General features: G+C 33.7%; 1 protein-coding gene across 7 annotated transcripts; it reads right to left on the minus strand.

Moving 5' to 3' along the window:
* Nucleotides 1–8: 8 nt before the first annotated feature.
* LOC123547088 (oxygen-dependent choline dehydrogenase-like) lies at nucleotides 9–27,679 on the minus strand. 7 transcript variants are annotated; one of them, XM_045333887.2, is made up of 12 exons: nucleotides 27,661–27,679; nucleotides 18,277–18,418; nucleotides 17,003–17,211; nucleotides 15,122–15,311; nucleotides 12,305–12,433; nucleotides 11,371–11,495; nucleotides 9,789–9,956; nucleotides 7,984–8,134; nucleotides 6,757–6,923; nucleotides 5,738–5,924; nucleotides 3,831–4,059; nucleotides 9–1,846 (listed from the first exon to the last, which is right to left on the minus strand). In XM_045333887.2, exons 2-12 carry the CDS (start codon nucleotides 18,398–18,400, stop codon nucleotides 1,681–1,683), a joined length of 1,845 nt encoding a protein of 614 aa, XP_045189822.2. In that variant the 5' UTR covers nucleotides 18,401–18,418; nucleotides 27,661–27,679; the 3' UTR covers nucleotides 9–1,680. The 7 variants fall into 7 exon arrangements, with proteins under 7 accessions (XP_045189822.2, XP_045189821.2, XP_045189819.2 ...); XM_045333886.2 differs by lacking the exon at nucleotides 27,661–27,679 and adding an exon at nucleotides 21,025–21,302; XM_045333884.2 differs by lacking the exon at nucleotides 27,661–27,679 and adding an exon at nucleotides 21,025–21,302 and having other exon boundaries at nucleotides 18,277–18,425.
* Nucleotides 27,680–27,869: the final 190 nt, after the last annotated feature.

Genomic DNA, 27,869 nt, shown 5'->3' on the forward strand with positions numbered 1-27,869 from the left:
TTGTTAAAAAAGACTCGTAACCAAAACACACACACACGCACACACATAGTGTTCTTCCAGTAGGGTATTTTATTCTGTTGGCAATACTTCATTCACTTATTTAGACTACCTTCAGCAGATTTCTGACTTTTTCTTTACACACTGATCTGATATATCCTTTGTCACATCAGATTAAGTTACTGTCTGTAATACAGATTTTGAGGACGCACAATAATTGTCAAAATAAAGGAAATACCGAAGTAAAGATAAAGTTGCTTTGCATGTTCTGTTGTGACAGGATATGAGATACACACATTTGAAATGTTCACAGCAGGCAAGTTGCTCTCAGAAGGTGTAATTCCCTATCCGTGTATTTTCTTACCTGCTTAATGACATCATGTTACCGATAAATTTATATCAGTTTTTAGTTTCGTGCTGTTTAGAAATGTTTTCTGTATTTTATTTAAAACTCATTGTTATGATACTCCTGTTTTTTTGTTAGTTAATTACTTTAACGATTCTTTTAGTGCTTAATACTCACTGGTCTACGTTATTTTGTTATTTTCTGCCAAACAGTTTTGGGGCTTGAATTACGTCCAGTTCATATTTTTAACATGCCTGAATCATTGTGAAATGGTATTAATTTCAATTGGGTTATTTCTACATTTAACTGAACTTTATCATAGCCTCCCTGTTTAAAATCTCTTACTTGACATTAAATCACTATAATATTTAAATGAAACTTAAATAAGATAAGATAAGATAATATAAGTTTTACATTGTATTTTTAGTAGGCAAGACATATAACTATACAACATAAGCTCTGACTGAGCTTTTTAACCGACAATGAAATGTTATGTATTATGTAGCATCTTTTAGACATGTATGGTAAAATTTAAATCAGATCGCTAAAATACTGTAATATTTACTTTTGAACTCTATATATTGTATTTATTGTAAAATGCGTTGTTTAAACCCAAGTGGAAAATGACAGATACTTGAAAATGAAGCTTTCTGATTGGTCGGGAAGAATTTCTGATATCATGTTAAAATTATGAAAACAAATTGATTGTGTGCAGTATAAGAAGATTATAAGAAGATGGGGTAGACTGTGTTTTGAACTATGCAATATACATGACAAGCTCAGGTAATGAGTCAGATCAATATTTAGGTGGTGGTACCTTACATGTACTTTACATAATTTTTTTTTTGGTGTAGATATATTTACAAGCATTTAGATAATGGAAATTTATAAATTAACAAAAGCTACCATTGTCTTTTGTTTTGTTTTTAATACCAAATGCTTTACTCTGTACATATTTAGCTGAACTGATCTTGGTCTGCACTGATTGCAAAGGCAGAATCACTTACCACCAGCAGGCTAAAGGTTAATTAAATACAATTACTGTGAAATAATTAATTTTTGTGGGGGCTTACTTTCGCGGTTAAGTCCATCCAAGAAAATCGATTCCAAACGTATAAAGTAAATTTCCCATTCATTTAATGTTCCAAACTTGAACCTTGCGATATCTTCAAGGAATAGTCGTTTTAGCTAAAAACGAAATTTCGTGTCCACGAAATTGAATGATCTCACAGTGTCGGGATTGTCTGGAAAACAGTTTTATTTCCCGTTTCCCCACTAACCATTTTTATATTATTTTGTATCATTGCTCAAATTTCATCAAAAGATAAGCCTCCCATTTATAAGTTGTTTAATTTCATCTTGAAATGCTTCACGGTATCGACCCCTCTTATAAGGTCGGCTGCTTTCTCTGCTATCATGATGGTTGGAGCGTTCGTGTTACCGGAAGTAATAGTTGGCATCACAGAGGCGTCTGCAACTCGTAATCCTTGTATTCCTTTTACCCTTGAAAAATAAAAAAACTAGCGGATAACATAAGTTACAATCAGTTCGCACTATTAAAAAATGCCAGCTGCTACAATAACTTCGTATTACTGTTGTCTATTACATTAATACCGGTGTGTATATTCGCCTTAAAAAGTATCTGTTCATTAGGTAATCACATTTTGGTAACAGAAATGTATGTTCAATGTGTTACTGTTCCGTTTCGTCGTACTTAAAGATATATTAGAAGAAAATATGAACTAGAGATTGTTTTTCACAAAAAAAAAACTTTGTCTCCCACCACTTACTATGCAGAAATTGCAAAATATCACAATTTAAGGGCCAAAACAAAAGAAAATCACTGAACTATAACATTCCAACGATGTACACAACAAGGCTTGGCAGTGGTAACTCATGTGAAGTTTGGTGGAATTCCAAACAGTGGTATAGAAAAAGTTGCACAGAGAAAAGGATTTGACAAATCAAGGGTCAAGACTTCGCTGAAAACCTTTTAATCAGAACATGACAATAGTATGCACAAGTACGGTTCACACGAATCACTCGTGAGGATTGGTGACATTCAGCCTAATTGTACCTATATGCAGCAAGTAGTGTAAAACTCAGATATGACAAATCAAGGGACATAACTCTGCTGAAAATCACTGTACCAGAACATGCGGATGATATGTTTAACTAGGCTTGACATTGAGAACGCCTGTATGTGGAAATCTACCAAATGGTGAAAGAGAAGTTGCCAAAACGTCATACAGTTTGACAAATAAATGACAATAACTCCCCTAAAAATCAATGAAGCAGAACAGTCATGCCAATAATATGCATTTAAAGACTTGGTACTGATCACTCGTGTAAGGTTTGGTAGAAATCCGCCAAATTATATAAGAGTGTAGGGACATAACTCTGCTGAAAAACACCGAACCGGACCGGACATTCCTATGATATGCACAACTAGGCTTGGCACTGATCACTTTTGTAAAGTTTGGTGTTATTCCTCCTGGTTGTATCGGAGCAGTTGCCCGGAAAGGTAAAATACGACAAACGAAGGGCCATAACTCCGCTAAAAATCACTGAAACGGAACATGTCGATGATATGTATATCTAAGCTTAGTACTGATGACTCCTGTAATGTCTGGTGGAAATCCGCCTTATAATATAAGAGAAGTGACCAAAACATCATAAAATTTGACGAATCAACGGCCATAACTCCGCTGAGAATCATTGCACAAGAAAATGCCGATCATATGCATAACTAACTTAGCTAAATCACTCTTGAAGTTTTGTGTAAATCCATCCTCTAGTGTCGGAGGAATTGCGTGGACTAACTGTGACAGACAGACAGATGGATGGACAGACAGACAGACGGATAGTACTAAATCAATACGTTTCCCCGTTTCATGTGGCAGACTTAATTACTTAATAGTATCTGTGTAAACAAAAAACATAATTGTGAGTATAAACAGTACTGTGTGCTAGTTTAAAAAAGTAGACACCTAATGATAATGGATAGCTATGCACAATATAAATTTTATTTAACAAATGGCTGTTTTACATGACTTCTATTCGTGAACGAAGCTGTACAAACGATGTTTAAGTATTAAATCAAGTAAAATTCATTTGATGCCCTTGTCCATCCAACTGTCCGTCCGACTTTGTGTTGTGCATATTTAAAAAAAAAGTGACATGGAGTCATCAAACCTCACATGATTGTTGTTCAGCATGTGAAGTTGCGCACCTGGTGTTTTCATTGGGGTTTCACACAGCCAGACCAGAGTTATGGCCCGTGGCTTAGTCAAAAATTTGCATTCTGTGACAGGGATTTGGGGCACCAATGTCCTATGGACACACATCTAGTCACATTACAAGTCAGTTGCAAGAAATAAACCATTTTAAAGAAAAATGCGCATTTGATGTCATTAATTTGTCACGTAACATTTCAGTATGGAATTGCACCTAAGTCTAGAGAAAAGGTGAACCCTAAGTAACCTACCTGAGTTGTGGATCAACAACTGTATCAGGATGATCAAGTTTTCCCATTCTACAAGTTGATGTTGGATGATAATTTGTGGTTGCTACAAGCCTTATAGCACATTCAAGGTAATCGTCGGAAAGATATTCAAATTGACTACACTGCGGAAAAGCACGGTCCCGATCTTCTGTGTCCACTCCTATGCCTTTCATGGCCTTTGTGTTTAGTAAACGAAGCGTTTCTCTCATTCCTTAGAGACAGAGTAGCATAACACTTAATATATTTTAAAAAGTAACAACACTATATATTATTCTCTTTGTGTATAATAAAATTTGACAACTGAATATATTTAATACAAATGGTAAAAAGATAGTACAATGATCCAATAGGAACAGCTACCTACCGATATCTACATCTACATCTACATCATTACGCCAGACTGTCAGACTTGAAATTTCTTTTACGGTGCGCAAGGAAAGAGAAAGTGTGAGAAAACTGTAAATAGTGAAAGCTAGAAGTTTGAGTCCCGGTCAAGACTTGGTGCCGATAGTCAAAAGTTAGAACTGTGAAGAAGTATACCCAGTCACTTTTCAGGTCCATCAGGACACGACCAATTCGGCTTCCGTGGCGGTACCGATATAACTGTGTATATATGGTATATCATGAAAATATACACAATAAACATAGACAAGGTAAGGCATAGTGACACCGAGGACTAATTAAACCCGTATTCACTTGACACCTTCTCAATGGATAGTAGTGTATCATATTATACAAAAATGACCAAGAATACAGACTATAACAATATAATGTTATATAAATGAGTTTTCAGTCACTTACTGTAGTTTCTACCAGGTTTAGTTAATGATGTATTGTTTTTGTATAATTGACCACTGGACAGCTTAAATCATTGGATTGGATAAAGGTTTGATGAACTCAGTCCTGCAGCTGACTGACAAAAGTCAAATAATCATAGATATTTAAGAATTTCCTACTAAGATTTTTAACTGAATTGGCGATAAAAAACAGTCCCAGCTTAAGCATCTAATCGGCTGATTTTGAGTTCAACCAATGGAAATGTTGCATCCTGAAACTGTTCTCACAACTAGGTTTCATACCCTCTGACTAGGTTTCCTAGCTCTAACAGTAGTTTAACCCTTATATAATTAACTTGTCTATCTTTTAATGTGGATAGTACCAATAACTGTTAAAAGGGATTCTTTCCAAAAGATGCAGATCATGATCAGACTGCATGGATGTGCAGGCTGATCATGATCTACACTGGTCGCAAAGGCAGAATCAGTCGTGTCCAGCATAAGGGTTAAAAATTATGTACATGCATCGTCAGCCACAAAAAAAGTGTTGTAAATACTTTTAGTCTTTGAACCAAACCATTAAGTCTTTAAATAAGGTCTATACAAAGTCATTAAGTCTTTAAATAAGGTCTATATAAAGTATGCCGTGACATATTGTTCAAGGTTCATGTCAAGTGGTTTTCTACCTACCATGAAGTTAATAATGAGTTTGAAATTTGGGTTATATTTTTTATTATATAGGTACCAACATGTTCAGAATGGTCTAAAAACGTAATTTAAATGCCTTTGGAAAAATATATTTTATTTGCCCCGTATAAAATATATTTTACATGTCTGTGAACTATTTCGAACCTCAGACTTCTTGTTTAAAAATAGACTTGTTAATTGTTTTTGTGTTACCAGGGTGTCTACCATATTTTAAAGGTAGCACTGTAATAAAAGCAGCTGTAAAACCGTTACAAAACAATGTAAATTTAGACTAATCCTGAATATGAAAGTTAGTAATATGACAGTCTCGGTCTTAAACATGATTTAAAATTATCGAAATTATTGTTTTGCACATGCAAGTAAAACCCAATCTTTTTTTTTTAGCAAGAAAATTACATGTTTTACCTTTCATAAGCATTTTCAGATCATCTGGATGATGTAAGTAATTTGCTATAATTTCAGGGTGTCCATGTGGATTAGTTTTGTTAAGTTTCACTATTCCTCGACTCTTTGGATGTAGATCATTAACAGTAACAGAAAATCCCAGCTTTCCTCCCTTTTCAACTTTTAAACGATCCAAGTAATCCCACACCTGCAAGAATGTAGATTTTCTGTTCAGTTGCATATTTTATATTCAATTTTCGATGTAACTCGTCTTTCAACCTTACTGTCTGTTCATCAAATACTATTACTAGTAGACCAATTAGAATTCGCGCAAATTTTCTTTCGCGAAATAACTGATTTATTCGCAGAATAAATAATTTTTGACACTTTCAAGTGAATGCGGAAAGGCACTGAGGCATATCATGTATAAACTGAGATGAACTTTTTTCCCGAACATTTTGTGTGTGTTTTATAGTACACCTTAGAACTTATAAAGTCAACAATATTACAAGAATGAAAACGCTTCACGCTGTTAAATGGAAGGAATGTCTAATTAAGCCATTGGCAAAACATTCATGTATCGTACACGTAGTTTGAAATTTTGGGAAATGGCTAACCTTGGAGGCATTCATTTTGGAGTTATCATTTGCACATTGCTGAATTATTTACCCCTTTCCGACAGATTATTTACTATTGTTTCTTGAGCTCGATAAACATTTTCGTTTCTTGTTTGATATTTTTTCAAAGTTACTTGAAAATACGGTTCAAACGGGTATGTAATAATCGATTAAATCCGTCATTTCGTTTTAAGTTGCAGTCATTAAAAATAACTGTCATTTTGATCAAATATGGAAATGTTCGTTACTCCTAAATTTGAAAAAAAAGAAACAAAAACATTTCACTTAAATAATTTGGTAAGACTTAGCACACATACTGGACATTACAACAACATTGCTTTTTTTCCCTTTAAGTTGAAGGCTTTAATAGTGATCGTCAACGGAATTAACAAATTTTAATACTAGGTATTTAGGCTTTTATACCTCGTCCTTCAATGGAAACATATTTTTCAAGTCATCGCCGCTATTTTCTACTAATGCTGAAGCAAAATGTAGCTGGATATCTGGTCGACCTGGTCTCGTTTTCTTCATTTCTTCATCAAGTTGGAAAAATGCGAGATCAATGAGGGTTCCGGTGTTTCCTAGCCAGCCTTATTAAAATGATACATGAACATGATACAGATACGCATATTTTAACTCAACGAACTGTTTTACTAATAATATTTTGCTGATTTATGTTTGTTTTTTCCCTTTTCAAATATATACAAGTGTTACATAAAACGAACCTTATGTTTCAATCTAAGTAAAATTGGAGCAAAACTGTTATGTAATTCCAGGCTCTCAACCCATCCCTCGTGTTCATCATTTCCGTGCACCTGGCAGAACCACAAACCTTCACGTTTCTTCACTTGAATGATTTAAACATCCAATGAATAATATTTGACATATATGTTAAGAGGAGCAATGCAGTCGTTAAAGTAAACGTTTCTTCTTGTCATTTGAGATCATCATTACATCATTCAAACAATTCTTCACTAGACTCGAGCCTACCTTTACTGTTCCTTAGACTTGGAACTTAAAGTTACCATTCCATAGACTCAAGCTTACGTTAAAGGCACTGACCTCCAGATTTGGCTGAAAATAATCTTATTTTCATATTGAAGTTTGGTCATAAATTATTATGAACATTAGAATAATTATGAGGTTTTTTTTTTATAAAATATTTTTTAAATTCCAAATCAAGAAAAAATTATGAACGCGTCGGGAATCGAACCCAGGATCGCCGCGGCAATAAAAACATTTTCTAGTGGTCGTAACCAATAGCGTTATAGCGGAATTAGTGAATTATGACTTTAAAATATAGATATTTATAATCGAGACAGTTTATATGGAGTAAAGCGTTACAAACGCAGTTTACCTGGAGTAAAGCGGTACAGACGCTTTGCGATTTTCACCGTAAAAAGTAGTAAAAACAGCAAATTCTCATGTATTTCCGTACCATATAGTTTGTCAGTAATTAGGTTTTAAAGCCTTCTTAAGAAATATAGCATTTATTTCCAGATATCTAAAAATACTCTTTTTTTTGTCGAACGATCTGGAGACCAGTCCCTTTAAACATTTCATAAGCTCTCGCTTACGTTAACTGTTTTATAGACTCGAGCTTACCTTTTACCGTTTTTACCAGGCTCGAGCTTTCCGACTCAAACTTACCGTTACCGTTCCAAAGATACTTGAAAAGGCCGGATGGACCAATTACGGCCGAGGTTGTTACAAGGTCTGTTGTGTTTGTGTTACATGTAAAAGCTGCGTATAAATGATCTTGTAAATTCCTTCCAACTGGCAAGTCAGCTACTACATTGATCTATTTAAATGTAAGGCGTAAAAAAAAATTGTTTGTTTCCGGTATCCCGACCTACCCTAAATTTTTGGCCCGGCCCTAAATGTTTTTATGGCCTTGGAGAATATTTTTTTCAACTTTTTAACAAAAAGATGCAAAACTGCACTTTTTATGCTTTAAACATGGCCAGTGATGTTAGAAATCAACTTACTGATGCTCTAAAGGCAAAACCCCCTTATTTGTAATTATTTTTTGACAAAAAATAATTTCCGAAAAGTCTCCCTTAATAAAAAAAATTTCCAAAAAAAAAAAAATTTCCGACCTACCTACCCTAATTTTTTTGAGCATGTTACCGGAAACAAAGAATTTTTTTTAGGCCTAAGTATAAATATTTTTCTCCATATTCAAGGTCAAACGTCTAGCAGGAAAAAAAATCTAAGAACACATTCTTCTCAAAATGAAACCCCTCCAACAATGTATTTTTAGTGTAACACGTAGTAAAGAATAAATAGACAAAACATACATATAAGAAGGATGAAACAAACAAATATAGGAATATGTTGAGGTGAGTGACTTGCTTCAAACGACCAACGGCTGATATTACAAACATAATTTACCAGAAAGGTAATGCTTATTTCCGGATCAAAGTCCGAACAATCAATCAAAAGTAGGTTTCATAGCCACGGGCTCTTTCTGATATGCATATAGGCAGAACTTTTTTAACGAGTGAGTAAGACATTAACAGCGCACAAATACAACTAAAGGCCTATTTCCATATAACCGTTCGGTCAAATGAGTTTGAAATCAATAATACATTATTCTATAATAACCGAATTAAAAAAAAATTAATTATATCAATACAATTTTTGAAATAAGTATTCTGTAGTTTGAAAACAAAAACAAGATCAAGTTTAAAGACCGGCGAAACAGAACATGGAACAGACATGTGAGCAGCTAAGAACTAACTGACGTTAAGAATTATAACGTTGAATCTGCTATCTGTCCTTTCAGTCAAAGTCAAAGGGGAAAATGCAGCTTTCAACTGAAAAAGAGCTAAATATTAAACTTGATGTATGTCTCGAAACCTGTATTAACAACCTTTTATAGTTTTAACAAAAAACATAAGGGAAATGGTCATAACTCTGAACCCTTGCAAAGTAAATAACATCCCCATAACAGTTAGACTGAGACTGAGACTGAGCTATTCCTTCTTGCAAGTGTCTTTTCTGTTTTACGTATATAGCTTTTAAATTTTTAAACCAAATCTCAATACCCATATATCTTTTAATAACGTTACTCTGCCGCAAACAGAAGTCACGCTCAAGAAAAAAGAATCAATTAATTTTACAAAAATATGTCTTATAATTGCAGTCTCAGATTTAACCTTTTCCTGACTTTTCATTGACAGAGAAAACTTCAACAAGACACGCGTTTTAGATGAACCTTATATCTACTAATTTAGATCAACATTCAAAACCAAATGTAACGCTCAAAATCTTGAAAGTGAAAGGAAAATTTTGTGCGGATTTCATTTCCCTACAAAATATATCACACTTTGTGATACATGCAAAAGTTTAACTTCCTGCACTATTAGTTTTCTTTATTTGTTTACTAAATATTTCAACTTTGCAAAAGAAAGAATGTAATATATTTGGCATTTACAAAATTAATTACTAACCCCAACGTCATCTAAATGAGCCTTTGGACCTATTCCTGATAACATCAAAATCTGTGGGGACATCACTGAACCAGCTGATAGTATGACCTCTTTCCGTGCTTTCACTGTCAGTGTCCGGTTATCTTTTATCACAGACACACCTGTTGCTCTTTTGTTTTCAATCAGAACCTTAATGACGAAACATTTATAAATACCTGATTTAGACAAAATGGTGGAAAATTTTGTATCAACTTATTAAAAAAAAAAAAAAAAAAAAAAAAAACATTGAAAAAAAAACATTGATTTTAAGCAGAGTACATGAATATTTTGAAGATAAGTTGTAGATATATGATATATAACAAAAGCAAAATATACATCAATGGCGGGACAATGTACAGGTCTACTGGGCATGACAAGACAGGATAAAGGTAACCGTTTTTAAGAATGTGAATTGGACTTGCTTTTCAACAATTCAAAAACAGCACCTTTGTGGTCATATCCTTGGATCAGACATTAAATGTGAGTATTAAATTAATTTTAGTATTGTAAGTTTCCCTCGTTTAGATGGGATGCACTCCATGAATCATCTTATGAGGCGTAGGTTTCCCATTTATAACATTCGTTATAGTTTGTTGTCATGTTGGAAACTTTAATGAACATGACTAATCTGGATTCGCATTTACGGCATATGCCGTTTGGCTGCTGGCAACCGGTTATGCATTTTTGCCTTCCCTGAACTGCTCGGGTCTATCCGGCATACGCCGTCGTACCCGGTCTTGCGAGATAGGCTAAGCGGTAAATCATGTATTTTCGCGATATAAATTCGGTCAAACATTTGGAAATTTGTGGTTAATACCCATAAGTATTGAAATATACCACGACAACAAACAATCGCTGACTTATTTGGAACTGGCCACAATTACATAACGAATTAAAAATTTGTTACTTTTCACTTGCAGCTCACGTTGACAGTGTACGCTGGAACGTTCGTTTATTCTTACACCGGTGAATAAATTTTTTCTTGCTGCTCACGTACCCAGCGTATCCCGGGTTGGTTGAAGCGAATAGGTCAAATATAACAACAATATATATATTTATTTATTTATTTATATATATATAATAAACAGTGGAGTTGTGCAGATTCTACCGTGGCAAAGCTTTCTCTTGTCACGTGATATTGCTTTATAAGTATGCACATGGATGTTGCGGACTGACAGATTTATATAGATTTAACTTTCAAACTTGGCAATTGTTACCTCTTATCACCTGATATAACTGTATAAGTATATACCTAAGTGTAGTGGTCTGACATTGAGTGGTGTAGATTCTATTCTGCAAAATGTTGTTGACTAGTATAGAGTTGTTAAGACTCTACTCTTGCAAGACAATTATTCTGACTGATACAAAAGACAAGCATTTAGTTGGATAAAAGCTTTAGTTGACATACGATAATTCTGACAGAAAATTATATAATTGTAAAAAAGATATTGTAGATTAACAGAGAGTACGTAGACTCTTCTCATGCCAAAAGATAATACTGACAGATAGAAAATATATCTCACTTCCTTCTAAATGTATGATCAAAACATATTAATGCATCTACCTTTTGGACGTGAGAATGGATAGAAATATGTAGATTCTTCCTGTCCATTACTGGCCGTAGAAAACTCCTTGACGTACTTGCACGAAGGCCGTTGGCTGTAATAGTACCTTGGATTGGACAAATACCTACAGTTTGCAATGTTTTAAAATTAGATATAGGTAATTAACAAACCTTCTAATACTCGTAGATATTGAAATTTTAATAATAGATAGATTTAATTGATTTTAAATAATGTAAATTAAAGTGCATTTGCAGCATCTCTTTTTTGCAGCTGAAAATTTAATTTGTAAATATCATTAAGGAACATTGAGCTAAGACCAGATTCGATTATGAAAAGCAATGAAATTTGCAACACCTCTCATGTCACACTGCATCGCCTTATAAGTGCAACTAGTCTGAAATGGGCTTTATGGTCAAAATTGACCAAAAGCTCGCTGTCTTACAAGATATAAAAAAGTCTCCGAAGTCATATTTTACAGGTCAGATGATCTTGAAAAAAATAGAGTTAATCTTTATATGTTATATCAAGAATTCCTATGAAATCAAATCATAATCACACAGAATTATACATTTAATAAAGGCATCAAAGAACTAATAAATCCGGATAATTGAAATACGGGCTGAAAAAACTTTTGAAATGAATAGATCAATTAATTGAAGTCTTCAAACATATCTGACTGGCTAATGGTACGATGTACTTTTAGAACCTAATAACCGCTTTTTGAGATATTTTTAAAGTACAGTACACTAATTGAAGCCATTACCTAGAAAAAAACAGATAATTACGGAGTTTGTACAAAAAAGTAATCTTCAAATGAAGATGCACACTCTGCGCCGAGCTTTCTGACTAAAATAACAAAAAAATGCAATATCAGACGATATATAACAGTAAAATTTATTATGACCATAAATACATATATTGTTATCCGCTTACCTATCATCTCTGCGCCATTACAGTCAACATTCTGATACCCTATCTCTTCCCCTGCTTTAGATATTGTATCTGACAAAGATGTCATCTTATTAGCAGAAATTGGCAATGGTCCTCCAGAGTTATGATACCCTGCATTAAACAACAAAACATAAATAAGTGAGAGGTTTTGCTTAAATGGAGCTCGACCTTTTCAAAGTATGAAAAATCATGGCAGTATTCTGAACAAAAAAAATCAACTCCCTTTAATTGACAGCAAATACATATTTAAGCCACATATTGTGGAAGTTTGTTTTGGTCTTAATTATGATTTTAGACAATCGTTACACCTCTGATAACAATCTGCTGGGAATTAATCCAGGTGAAGATGAAAACTTTTTTACTTGTACAAACATTATAATTACCATGTAGAAAGAAAATGAAGAAATCTTAATTAGTCTGTTGAAGATAATTACATGTATTGACAAATACCCATGCTTGTTCAATTTTAAATATTTTGTTATAGGCAGTAAGGTATATTGGTAATTGTGTAACTGACAAGGTTTATTCCAAGGGTCATGCAAAAGTCTTCAGTGTTTATCATTTATTTTTAGGTACAATGGATTCATTAGATGGAAACAACAATGTTAGGAAGCTCCACAAAATAAACATAATTATTATGTTCCTTAAATTAAATCAAAGGCCTGAAGGGCCTGAGTCGGCTAATGATTGATGTACTGACAGTATAGTCTACCAGTTTCAGTTTGGTTTTAGTTTTTTTCTTAAAATTTCATTACACAGCTCGATATTTACCCAAAATATTATATCCGGATACGATTACACTTTTCTCCAGTTTCAACAATATATTTTACAAATTGTGATGATACGAAGACATTTAGCAGCAATTGGCAGTATCTGACATTGAAGTTTACGGTTAAATTACATCTTATTTAAATCTTTTCATAAAAAGTTGTTTCGTTTCGTGAAAGCAGCCAAACATAGACGATCTACTTTCGATTTCAAAAACTACAAGAAAATACAATTTAATGTTTCGCCAATTTGTTTATTTCTCGAAAAATAAGAATTAAAATTATTTTTAATTTCAGTAGTAACTAAACAAACCAGTAAGAGCTTCTTCTTCCGATAATTTATCCGTTTACTGACTGCAAAATTCAACCCACGCAAAGTTTATAGAAATCATACGATGCGTGTTTACGTTCAATGTGGGAGAATTAAGGCTGATCGGCTGTGTTACCTAACGCATCCAGACGATTCAGATTTTGTTTTTAAAAAAGCATTGTGTGCGTTTCTGTAATTTTATATACGTTTTTATACGCTTAGAAATTATTAGACATGCGTATTTGCATTATTTCTATACGTAATTTACGTTAATACGCATCTTATCTCAAGCCCTGTGGAACTATTTTTGTTTTTCGCTGGATGTTACCCAAGCTTTGTAAGCCTGCGCAATTCTTAAAATGCACATTTATGCTTAATGAGTTACATTCGAGTATTGCACAATTACAAGTCATAAATATGACAGATTACATCGTATATTGGTCATAGCAAAGGGAATTGACACAACTTAACTTCATTCATGCATTGAACTGTTTGAAGTTTGAGAAATCTAATGGAACTACATCTCTTCACGTGTTATTCGGTCCATTTAGAGAATCGCTGAACAGCAAGGACTCGTCAAAAGGCTTTCAGCCTTTAGCCGACTCAAAAAAAAATGTTATAAGGGCCGATTTGGCTTTTATTTGCCAATATCATCTGAGGGTACATTTTGTCTTGTTTGTTTCTCATCAGTACTACTTGATGCCCTGTCTATTCTCACTTTGTTCACCATTCTCATATGAGAATGCATTGAATTTTATATATGTGTTAACTTGGTTATTCCAATCTCATTCTGTACGTTTGAATTTATTTTTAAGAATCCGTTACTTCGATGACAATGTCTACATTGTTTAGAAACTCTGTAAATAAAACCTGCAAGAAAATACATTTAGCCTAAATTGTACTTGAAGGAATGTTGAGGTTCATATTTCAACTTGTTTTGTCAGAGTCAGTGTCGTTTTTATAACTGTGGTTGCATTGGACAGTGTTGTCAAGGTAAGACAATTCATATAACCCGCTTAGCGGGTGATGAATCCTCTTACCCATACTTCTTACATTTCAAATAGTTTCATATCAGTTATCTGATAGAATAGTAAGCTTTTCGTTTTGAATAGCTCATCGAATCACGAAACGCAAAAATATGATCTAACTAGAGAAATACGACAGCATGCAAACTTGTTGTTTTTAATAAAATCAATTAAGGGCTTGTGTGCGCAAACATTGCCGCCAATAAATATTGCATTCCACGCGATTCTGTTCTTACAAGTTTTCAGTCTTAACCAATAAGATAAATGAGTATTTTCATACATCGTAAGTAACACTTATGCGACATGCCTATATTGTAACAGACGTATATTTTGCTACATATATTGAGTAGAGTATTTACAGATGATCTCGTTTTCAAAGGCATTCCGTTTGGTATGAAATAAACATAACAACATTATTCAACAACAAAAAGGTCGAGATACTAATATATTGATCGGACATACAAGCTTCTTCTCTTCAAAAATATATTTAAAATAAACCAAAATCAACTATTACATTATTAGTTTAAAATGAGAATTGGGACTCTCCTCGATAACATGTCGGTGACTTTTTGAGTTACAGTACGTGTTAATGACAGAAAAATATTCCTGTATTAACAGTACGCGATAGTACGAACAAAAATTCATGACATGGTCACTTTCATGCTGGGGAATTAAACTGTATCTGCGCGTAACTTACTTGAATCTTTCAAACCATCAATGAGAATATGTTCTGACTTCAGGAAGTATGGAAGTACATCTTTATACGACCATCCGTCACATCCCTCTGCTGCCCATTCGTCAAAATCATATTTACTTCCACGAACATATACCATGCCGTTTAGACTGCTTGTTCCCCCTAGACACTTCCCTCTTGGCCAGTAGTTTCTCTGCATTTACCATCAACATATTCAAAATTAACTAGACCTTTGAACACAAACCTTAGAATAATCTAAACAAATGTGTTTAAACTGCAACTGCATTTATATGAAGTATCATTGTACAATCTGTTTCAGCGAAATTGCTTATTATTATAAAAGGAGAGATTTATTTTTAAAGCAAGAGTAAATTAATGTTCTGTTATTATTAAGTCAGTTGCCCATTCATTAGTTTCTTCGCCTATCGTTGTACCGGAAGGAAAGCAATTTGTAAGTAAACTGTGCCCGAGCACGTCCTAAAGACACCAATAAATAGGTTTCATAGCACTCATAAATCTGTAGTAGTTGGTTACAAAAAAGTAATTATTTTCATTGGTTTATAAGAAAACTTGCTGGTCCTGCACATATGTTGCTTCCATATATTATTATTTGACTCCTTGTATATAATTGCCGACCCATAGATTGTGCTATATAACCGGTCTATAATAAACACATGTTTACTGGGCTAATAAGTAAAACAATATAGAATAAAACTGTGAAAAAATCCGTCTGATGTCAAGTCAACCGCTTATTGAATGGCTTGTCGGTCAATATAAGTATGATATGTGATAGTTCTTAGACCTAGTTTCGTTATTGTTACTTATTCTTTGAGATCAAAATTCCCATTCGATGTTATTTTATTTCATAGATTCTGATACCTGGAGGAATACATTAAATTACTGACAGAGTTGAATTGTTTAGCGATTTGACGCAAGGATGTCATATATCGTTGAAGTCTTGACTGAATTAGAAAGATCAAATTGACTTCTAAGTGCATCAAGGAACGATGTGCCTTTCTCATGATTTCGAGAAAACCTTGTTTAGAGTTTTGAAAACATAACACAATGGACTGTAGCTTACTCTTTATTTACACCAGCACGGTATATATCTTTAAGTTATATTCTGTAGATCTGTTAATTATTTGATATTCACACAGTCGTGAATAATGGCTCCTTTTGTCAAATAACACCTTTTTTGCAGTAGAAATAATTCCCTTTTTCATTCAATGTTGAATTTAACATATATCAAAATGCAACTTGACACATCGCACCTTGATACAGCTTGAATATGTCATTCGGTATCAAATTAAAACATGTACATGTATCAAGATGCTAATTGGCAATTAGATATTAGAAGCATAAATAAAATGCACATAGCACTTTAATGTGTAAATGTTGTGACACACAAATATATGTAGATAGATATCACTTTGATGAATCAGTCGGTTCATCTGAGGTTTTGGTACAGTGTCAGCCCTTTTTGCAAGAAAGAAAATACAAATTTTAAGCATTTTATGAAGAAAGGCAAAATTGACCAAAACTGAACATATTATCTTGATGCCGTTAGGGGTTAAACAGAAACTTTGCACTTCTATATGGCGAAATGTTCACACAACCATTCAAAATATGCTTAATAGTATTAAATGGTTCATAGCATGGTATATACACTTGGATTGGTCTTTATTTAAACGATATATGAGTTAGGCGGAAATGAAATATTCGACGGGGACAAAGAATACCTTTCCCATGAGAACAGATATGTTACTCTGCTTTTAATAGATCTTCTTACAGAGTTGATACCATGAGCTAGTGTAATTCATATAATGTAAGGAAATGATTAATAAATAAGACGAGTCAAGTCAAATTATTCTTTTTAATACTAACCTCTTCTTTAAAACCTAACATGATATTGTGCTGTTTGACAGTATAGAATTCCCAATCATGTTTGGAGTGTTGAGACAGTGCATAAACAAATGGAGTAGATAAAAACATATCACCCATATCATCACCACCAGCCTCTAGAAGAAGTACTGTATGCTCAGAATCTTCAGATAATCTTGAAGCGAGCACTGACCCCGCTGAGCCCGCACCAACTGAAATAGTTAAAGATGCATCTATGTACAATATAGCATGATATTGTAAAAACAGCTAATATTGTTAAAATGGATAAAATTGTATTCACAGTCTGCCAGATGGACTAGGTGTAGCCATATCATTCTATTCGTCAAATAAATAACGCTTACGTCATAAAGGAAGTTAGGCAAGTACAAATAGAACACTGTACATACAAAGATATGTCACATAATCATATTACTTTATTACTGACTTAATGATTCTTATACATAAAATTTCGTATAGTACTTAAAGGTGGTCAATCAGATTTTCATCAAGTCATGGATTTAGTCGAAAGTTAAACAAATGATCATTGACATTTATTTGTGTCCATTGACTATATAATACATTTCATAATTTCACTGGAGGTGTTTTAAAAATTTAATTTTTCTGTCCTGGTTGCAAAACCGAAATAAATTTTAACTTTTTGAGCATATTTATAAATTTGATAAACATTCTTAGCCTTAGAAATCATATAAATATAAGAAATATTGTATTATAATTGTCAATTATTTACATTGGCAAATATATATTTAGGCCAAAGTTTGTAAAAATATTATTACCTCCTTTTTTATCTTTTTAAATACTTTCGTATTAAAGGGGAGTAATTACAAAATTTCATAAAAAAGTAATAAAACATACACTTGTAATAGAGATCTAACTCTGTGAAATGGGTCCCTTTGTTCCCTAAATAAATATTTAACAGAATATACTAAATATGAAAAATGTCATAAATTGTTGCTCAAACATGACTGACCACCTTCAAACATAAATGGCTTTTATACAATATTCTGGTCCGTATGTCGAAGTAATGAGATTAAATCATTGCGATCGCTCAGATAGTTAGAACCGATGTTACGTAAAAGAAGCTCAGCCGCCATTGATGACCTTGACCTTTGTCATACCTTACGTTCTCTTTGTGTCATAACAATACAACATACTTCCGACAATGTATCGGTAAGTGTGTTAAATTGTTCAAAAGTTACGGTATTTATTTTCAGACTGCAAAACTGCAATTTGTGAATATTGAAGTAAACGACACTTACTTATAATATAATCATATTCATCATGTATCTTGTCAACCACCGTAGTGCCCTTCCTCCATGGCACGATAAAGGCCAGTAAAATAGCAAGTAGGCCGGTTACAAACATACAAATATTACGCTCCATCCTTTAGACGAGGTTCTCCTACGATCTAAAAATACTTAAACACTATTCATAGTCAAGTTGAAGATTTGTATTAGTTAATATCATTTTGCGTACGCTTTAGCATTATGTAGTCATTTAAAGATTGGATAGGTTTAACTATGACAACCACAACGAATATATCTCTAAATATCGAATTTCATTTTGTGTTTTTACCTCGTGTATTTTGAAACTGGGCCAGCGGGTAGATATTCAAAAGACGGTTATTATATTTCAGTTTGCGTCATATGAAACTAGAATGATGTCTAAAGGGCAACAATGTTGAGCCTGTTATAAACTGCCACTCCGCCCCAATGTCTCGAACATTTCCGTCAGTTCAAAAATTCCATACAAGTCAAAGATACAGCATCTGATATGAACCCAAGAAGTGATCTGGCACTTGTGTTTTGTGTCAATACTTATAGTTCCATTGAAAGAAATAGTTCTTAAAATGAAAAAAAAAATGTTTAATGCTTGTCAAGGTTATGGCCAAGACAAGATCTTTTGTGACCTTTGACACCTGAATGTGACATTGACGTTTGAGATAGGAACCTGAGTTTTGCACATTTTACTCACTGAGGAAATAGTTCTGCCAAATAAAAAAGGATTTCTCCATGCATATCAAAGGTCGGCCAGAACAAGACCTCACATGACATTTGAAACCCAAGTGTGGCCTTGACCTATGATATAGGGACCTGGGGTTAACGCGCAGCACTCAGTTTCACAGAGGTAAACAACGCTTTCTGTACCTTGCACTATCCTCTAACTAAACATTTAGAGGACTCGCCCCTATGTCCGGTTGCGACCATGAATAAGTTTACAAACAAGAAAAATGTAAAAGTTATTGTCTGGACAAAATCGGACGGACGCACACACGAAATAACGCACATTCAAGGAACAGCCACAGTGACAAACTTAGCTTACAGCATCGAAAACCTAATCGCCCTAAGACTGTTAAGTCTTAGTTTTTACATTAGTTGCATTATCGCTATTGCCTTAACACTGTAAAGTCCTAGTTTTTACATTAGTTGCATTATCACTATTGCCTTTACACTATAAAGTCCTAGTTTTTTTACATTAGTTACATTATCGCTATTGCCTTAAGGAGGTAGGTTACCTTGTTACAAGGGTAAATTCAAATTAGTTGAACCGCAACATCTTTTTGTATTTCGTGTAACATGAAGTTTTAACTGCTAAAATCTCAGTTTCGTTTGTCTCTGTCCCTTCAAGTTCAATTTTTATCCACGTTTGGAGAACATGACCCTCCAAGGGTATTTCATATTGAAAGAAGAAGGAAAATACGGATATTTAACACTTTTCAGTGTATTTTAGTTTCATTGATATCCGTAGAAGTCAGCATAATGTATAATTTTACTAGTATGCACGTGAGCTTTCTAATATAAGCTTAAAATGTATATGTCGCGGGGCTCGTGTTTCCATGGTAACGCATTTTCTCTCATTTTTAAACAACTATGTATAAAAATAGGGGTTTTCGACGGCTTCAGTGCCATTCTGTTGATGACCAACATGGAATATTTGAGTAATATTATTAGCAAAATACCAAGCACTATACATGGTACCCTATTTTTCTTAAAGTTCAAAGTAACTATGGCAACAGAGATGTTTAAAATGGCTTATATCTTGCTTTTTGTCGTAATTTCTTATAAGATAATATTGAATAAGATTATCTTTCTAGTTGATGTAGCTTTAAAACATATTATTTCTAATGTAAGTTATATTTCCGTGTTATCTGTATTTATTCAAAGGAATTTCTAAGCTTAGAATACTTACAGCAGTACCCCTCGTCTGGCATTTTTCATGGAAAAATCGTTCAGCATGCTACAATTATTCTCATGGATATTGTTGAAATGAAAAAAAAAGCCGAAGCTGTGTTTCTTAAATAGACTAGTGTCAAGGCTTTTGAATTTTACATTTAGATACATAGGTCACGGGCTTCGTTTCCATGGTAACATCAGTTCAATTCAAGAAACCACAATTTTCTACTGAAATTTGAACAATTTTAGATCTTAGTTTTAGTATATAAGTAACAAATTATCAACGGAACCTGAAAAATAGGTATTACAAATCAAACTCTAGATTTTTTATTTGAAAATGGCCGTAACAAGTAACCTCTCACCCAACTATATTCCAAATAACATTGGTTACCATTATCCATTTTCTTACATTCCGCATTACATTTCAATATAACTACATAAAAGAAGCAAAATATTGATTATTATTCAGAGCAAAAGACTCAAAAAAATTATTTCAGCAAATAATGGTTATTTGAAAATAGTTTGAATAAAGAAAATGCACAGAATTACGTACTTTCAAGATAAAAGCTATTAATTTTGCGCGGTAACTGACACGTAACGTCATGACGTCAATGACGTCATTTTAAGGCAACATTGTTTTGAAGCGTTTCTGCGGCAATTTATTCATTATTTCTGCATTATTAAACCATAAAGCGTCAGATCGAAGACAGGTCTATGATTTGTTTTCAGAAGAATGAATAATTTAACACATTTAGTTTGTCGTAAACGTCGTCGTAAATCGTCACGTTAGCTTCCGGTTGGACATGCGCACATACAAATATAAAGGTAACCTACCTCCTTAACACTGTAAAGTCCTAGTTTTTTACATTAGTTGCATTATCATTATTGCCTTAACACTGTTACACGGGCTGTAAACACTGGCTCCAGCTCTTTATGGAGGTGAGTTGAAAAAAGAGCCAGTGATACTTTCGAGGTGGTGCTAATGACCGAAACTACATGAGAAATGTAAACAAAGACAGAGGGGGAGTTTATTTTTTACTTTCTGTAACAAATTTAAGTCCTTATTTAAAAAAAAAGTGGCCATGTTATTCCACTCAGAATTTCTTAAACTTCTTATGTATGCAGGTTGATCTGCAGAACGAAGGCATTTCTTGACGTGAGAACTTTTGAACGTTGTGAAATAGGACCGAATTAATCCGAAAGTGGACATATATCTATGTATTTCGCACTAATTTACATAAGCTAGAGATTTCAAAGTCATCGCTCGGATGTTGTTGAAAAGAATGTCTTATTATTGTATAATCTACGTGATTTGCTGGCGGATTACTACCGTCTCTGTGTATTTTTGGCACAGATGAGGCGCTTAGAACCAGAGTGGGAGCCAAGACACATTTAATATCAGGATCTTAAACGCTTTTAAATTATTAGAAAACGATCTGCTTTCCTTAAACTGCATTTAGATATATATCTTCCTCTTTTCTCTATTGTTACATGTGTAATGGCTCCCGAACACAGCGTCATTAGTTGTACATGTTATTTTCAATGTAAAGGGAATTTCTCATTCGACTAGTTTTCATGGCCTAAACTTTTGAAATTGAACTCAGTAGTGTAAGACATGTCGCAATGTTTGAAATAACCCTTTTTATTTTGAATATTTGCTTTGTTGTATGTTAAATCACGTATAAGTTTTACTGAAAGTCTTATGGATTGACATGTTCATTACAGAGTTCAAGTAAAATTTGACAAAGATATATGAAAATAGATTACAAAAAGTTACAGCTAAGATTAGTATCACACATGTTCTAAAAGATAACAATCAAATTGAAAATGTCATGTTTTTGAAGTATTTATTCCCTGTTCGAATTGGGGCTGGGGTTTTGTTTTTGACATTGTCCGTGTCCATTTCATTGTCGTTCTATAGCTGTATATACAAACGATAACAAAACTTGTAACTCAATATGACTTTTGAATAGACAGCTATGGCTTCGGAACGACGGATGAACGGATACGGACAGTGACAAAACAAAATTCCTTCAGTTTAAATCTCCAAAAACATGCCGTTTTAAATTTGTTTGTTACCTTTCAATTATGTGGGATAATAACTTTTAGCTGTAAAATTTAGTGATGTTGTTTCATATTTTCATATCAAAACAAAACTTTCAGTAAAACATTTAAGTTTAAAAGCGTGACTAAAACACAACAAAGCAAATATTGAAAATAAAAGTATAATTCCGAGAATAAACAATATTTGTAATCATATCGATTGACAAAAATGTTCACTACTCAATTTAATTCTAAAGTTCGTTATTTATGAAGACTGTTGTCATATGGGGAAAGTCCAATATCAAATGTATACAACTAATAACGCTATGTTCGGGAACCATTACACATGTATCAATAGAGACAAGAGAATGATATATATCTAAATGCAGTTTAATAGTCTGTGTTCAGACCTTATGTTTTGTTCACAGGAGATAACTCCTGAGGCAATACAAATTTTGTATCATTATGTCCCTTTTATTCTCAAAACATACGGTCTTTGCAAATCTGGTTTGAGCATCTCCTGTATCCTGGAGATCGACATTTATCTAAGGTCAATCTATTACAGCTGAAAATGATCATGTTACATGACCTGGTGGTTCTGGGATATTTATTGCCATTCACACATGTTTATAAACGACCCCTTGACCTGTAGATTACAGGGAGCACTTTGGTAAAAATTATTGAACTAGAAAGAATACCTAATGAATAATTGATACATAGTGGATTAATGCTGTTGTTTAACTTTTTATATATTATGTATTCTGTGTTTAAATTTTAATGATTTTTTTAAAAAAAGATGTTGCACAGATGAAAATGCTTCTATTTAATAATTCATGTCTTAATTGCTAAAATAAGGAAATGCTGATTGTAATCTACAATGGATAAGAATACCCGGCAATAGGAGTTTACAAAACAGAAATCATGTATAATGTGGGAAGAAGTGAAACTGCTCCCAAGGGACAAAAAGAAACTGACAACAGTTGGCAACCAAAACAATGATTTAGGTGTTTTATGAAACAACTGAAAAATATATCTGCCTATCACTGATCTGTTTCAATTCATTATTCTAAAATAAATTTCTTTATTTTGAAATAAGTAAGCGTGATCTGTAAATAGTTTGCTTTGAATTTCTCTTTCTTGGTTTTCATTGACTTATTATGTACTAATAATACTGTATTATGTTTTGGTAAACATCCCTTTTAACAGTTAATGGTACTGTTCTAATTGAAAGATGGACAAGTTCATTATAGAAATTTAGTAGTGTAAGGGTTAAAAGATTTGCTTTGATAGATGATGTAATAATGTCTTATTAGTGCTTCAAAACAGTTCTATTAGCTTGAACATGCTTGGCATCCGCGTAAAATATGACAGTATATACTGCTGTGTCAAAAGTCTAAATGCGTCACAAACCAGCACTAAATGATATTCGTTCCTAAAAAAATATTTTTTGTATATATTGTTGTGAGCTTACTTTGCAAATGCATGGCTTTGAGGCTGTGTTTGTGGTGCTGTGCTTCCAAGAAATCTACCCTTACCTATTATCTTTTATAAATCATTGCTAAAACGTAATATAAATGAACATGGCGTATCTGTCGTGTTCTAACCAACATACAAAATATCCAAAAATACACAAATCTAACAGAACATAAAAAAAGAGAAATAACAGAAAAATCTGAAGTCTAACTGGATTTAGAACGCATATCACGTCAAACTATGTATTTCAAGCCGTTCCATTTCATTTCAAACCACAGTTTGTGGTTACCATATCTTGCCATCCAAATTAATTGCCTTAGTTTTTCAGTTCACTTAGAGATACTCATCTTTAAGATAATGTAAGTGCTTTTTTTGCATTGTTTTAAAGAAAAGAAAGTAATATTCAAATCACTGAACTTAGCGCAAATATCGGTTAAAAACCAAAAATTACCGGTATGTGGTTAGTACCAGGTAGATAAATGGTTTATAGCGGTGGAAGAACAATTCATCAGATGATAGTTTGTACTGTTTTTCAAGGAATTTGTTTAATTTTTCAAAGTTTCTTTTTAAGAGTTTTACTTCAGTTTAGACCACAATTACTGTATGTGCTTGTGAACATGTAGAAAATATTATAAGTCTTCTTATAAAACAATGCCGTGGATAAGGGGTTTCACATTCTGAGTACATTTTCATGTTTTTATTGAAAAGGGGAAAATCTGGGTGAATTTGCCAATTTCACAATAGATACACTACTTATTTGGCAGATGTGAAATAAGTACATGCACTTGTTAAAGGACGTGGCTTAAAGAAGCTGCATACAAATTTTAGGTATTTGATCTTTTCAAGGAAAAATAAGTTTTCTAATACCACTTGCATTTGGTCTCCATTAAATGTTCATTAACATTAAGTCACTGTTAAATTTTGATTGGAAGGTAGGTGCATTTTCTTTCGGGTGGTGATCAAATATTCATGCATTAAGGCTTTCATTGCCGGTCAGTTACATATTGTGTGTGTTTTTGTTTAACATAACATTGACAGGAAAATGTGTCATTTGATGATGATTTTCCAGCCTTTCTGGTACTAGAGGAAGAATCCAGGCGCCCGTCAGGCTCGTAGGAAGCATTTTTAGAGTGGGGGCGGGAGGGCGGCACACATTTTGAAAGTCAGCCGACCTATAACAAACCCAGTTCCATGAAATGTTAAACAACGTTTTTAAAAAAATATTTTGGTTGTTAAAACATCAAAAACAACTACAAAACTGCAGGGCACAGCTAAAATTGACTCGTTGTCAAAAGATTGCTAAGAGAATTAACTTAATTGGTCAAATTATTGGAGGGGGGCGCACCCTCCCCTTACGGCCACAAGAGGAAAACATCAGGTGCCCCTCCATGCATGCTACTAGAGAAAGACCTCAGGTGCCCCTCCATGCATGATACCACCAGAGGAAGACCCCAGGTACCCCTCCATGCATGGTACCAGAGGAAGACCCCAGGTGCCTCTCCAGGCATGGTATTAAAGGAAGACTCCAGGTGCCCCACCATGCATGGTACTAAAGGAAGACCCCAGGTGCCCCTCCATACATGGTTCTAAAGGAAGATCCCAGGTACCCCTCCATGCATTGTTTCAAGCACAACCATCCAACTAGATGGCTTCCCCACCCGAGAGTTCTGCACCACAAGCAAGGTTTTCAACCCACAGGGGTGAGTTTAAACTCGAAACTCACTTTTCTAACTCGAAACTCACTCGAAATTCACTTTTTTAACTCAAAACTCACTGCTAAAAAACAAAGAAATCCTCAAATTTATTCGAGCTATAGGTAGTTCGAACCAACTGAATTTCAAATATAATTAGGTAAGCTTTCTAGAGAAACATGATGTACTACATATCTTACTTAGCAATTGACTAAAGAAAGTATGGAGATGCTATGAATTACAGTTTTATGCTTTAATATTAAAAAAAATCACATTAATTGTATACCGTATGAAGATAGAGGTTTTATAAGGACCATAGGTCAAGAGTATAGCAGGCTGAGTTCGTGCAAATGAAGTTGAATGTACCATAAACCTTTATACCATGCACTCAACGCTTTTTATCCATAAAACCTTTTTATATATACTACAAGACGGATATAACAGTCAAAAACATGTTTTTACTGTGTTTTGTTTTTGCCCCTAAAAACTAACCAAATCTGGGAGGTTAAGATGTTTACTAACTAGAAAATTTTAATACAATATTCAACAAGAGCTGTCAGTTGACAGCGCGCTCGACTATTCTCAGTGCTTGATAGTATAATATAAGCAATGAGTAAAACTTTAACATTACAATAAGCATATTCTAAGTCGAAAAGGGGCCATAATTAAGTCAAAATGCTTGATAGAGTTGCCTCCTCCTTTTTACAGACTGGGGTGATGATGGTAAACAAGTATGCAAAATATGAAAGCAATATCTCAATGGACTTTGAAAATATTTGGGGTGGTACGCAAAACTTTAACATTTGTTCTAAGTCGAAAAGGGGCCATAATTCAGTCAAAATGCTGGATAGAGTTGCCTCCTCCTTTTTTACAGACTGGGGTCATGATGGTAAACAAGTATGCAAAATATGAAAGCAATATCTCAATGGACTTTGAAAATATTTGGGGTGGTACGCAAACTTTAACATTTATTCTAAGTCGAAAAGGGGCCATAATTCAGTCTAAATGCTGGATAGAGTTGTCTCCTCCTTTTTTACAGACTGGGGTGATGATGGTAAACAAGTATGCAAAATATGAAAGCAATATCTCAATGGACTTTGAAAATATTTGGGGTGGTACGCAAACTTTAACATTTGTGTGACTCCCACGCTCACGCTAACGCTCACGCCGACGCCGGGGCGAGTAGGATAGCTCCCCTATTCTTCGAATAGTCGAGCTAAAAACACATCATTAGATGCATATATAGTATATTGCACATACTTTTTCAACTTAAAAAATCAAGGAAAACGAACATCATTAATTACGTTGTAAAACTTCTAATCCCTTCTCTATAGCTGAATCCATTGTTAAAATATTCATTCTGCCTATGACTTCTTTTCTTATTATGCACTGTGCTATTAGATAAGACTTACTGGTATCAATAGTATAAACATTTTATACATATTTATTTAATCTAACCAATAAGAAGACTATTATAATAATTAATATGATTCCATTTAGGAATTATTGTTTTTACATAATTATGATTGAAGACAAAGGGCAATTCTGACCTTTTTAATTTTTTGGTGTATAATCAAAACTAGCCAGATTAAAATGAAAGACAAAATTAAACCTCAGCTCATGTGCTCACCACCTGTTAACTAAATGCTGATATAGGAGAAATTTATTGCAGTGTGCCATACTGTGTGATCGGTCAGCTAACAGTTTATCATGAGATATCGGTCACAAGCTCTGACCAGAGTTTACCAGACTAGATAATCAGAGCCAAGACTGATGAAGTCAAAATATATAAAAGAATTATTTTTTTCTAAAAAAAAAAAAGATTATCTAGTCGGTAGCCAGACTAGCAGTTTAAGGAAAGCAGATCATTTGCTAGTAACTTAAAAGCGTTGAACACTCTGACATTAAATCTACCTTGGCTCGCACTCTGGTTCTAAGCGCATCCTCTGTGTCGCTGGCTCCTCCTCTTAACCAAAAATACACATAGACGGTAGTAATCCGCCAAACAATCACGTAGATTATACAGCAATAAGACATTCTTTTCAACAACATCCGAACGATGACTTTGAAATCTCTGACTTGTGTAAAATAGGGCGAAATACAAAGACATATGTCCACTTTCGGTTTAATTCGGTCCTATTTCACAACGTTCAAAAGTTCTCACGTCAAGAAATGCCTTCGTTCTGCAGATCAACCTGCATACATAAGAAGTTTAACCAATTCTTAGTGGAATTACAGCCCGTGTGTTAGTCCTAGTTTTTACATTAGTTGCATAATCACTATTGCCTTAACACTGTAAAGTCCTACTGTTTACTTGAACGTAAACGCAAAAGATATCATATATCGGTGTTTTCACAAACACAATTAACTTAGATACAGGACTGTAGCTAGATGTTATTAATTTTTGGGGAGCGCTAAACAGTCAGACAGGTTTATGGTTTAGCTTATTGAAAACATATCATTATAGTCCGA

This window comes from Mercenaria mercenaria, chromosome 9 (assembly GCF_021730395.1).
Source record: "Mercenaria mercenaria strain notata chromosome 9, MADL_Memer_1, whole genome shotgun sequence".
NCBI classification, from domain to species: domain Eukaryota; kingdom Metazoa; phylum Mollusca; class Bivalvia; order Venerida; family Veneridae; genus Mercenaria; species Mercenaria mercenaria.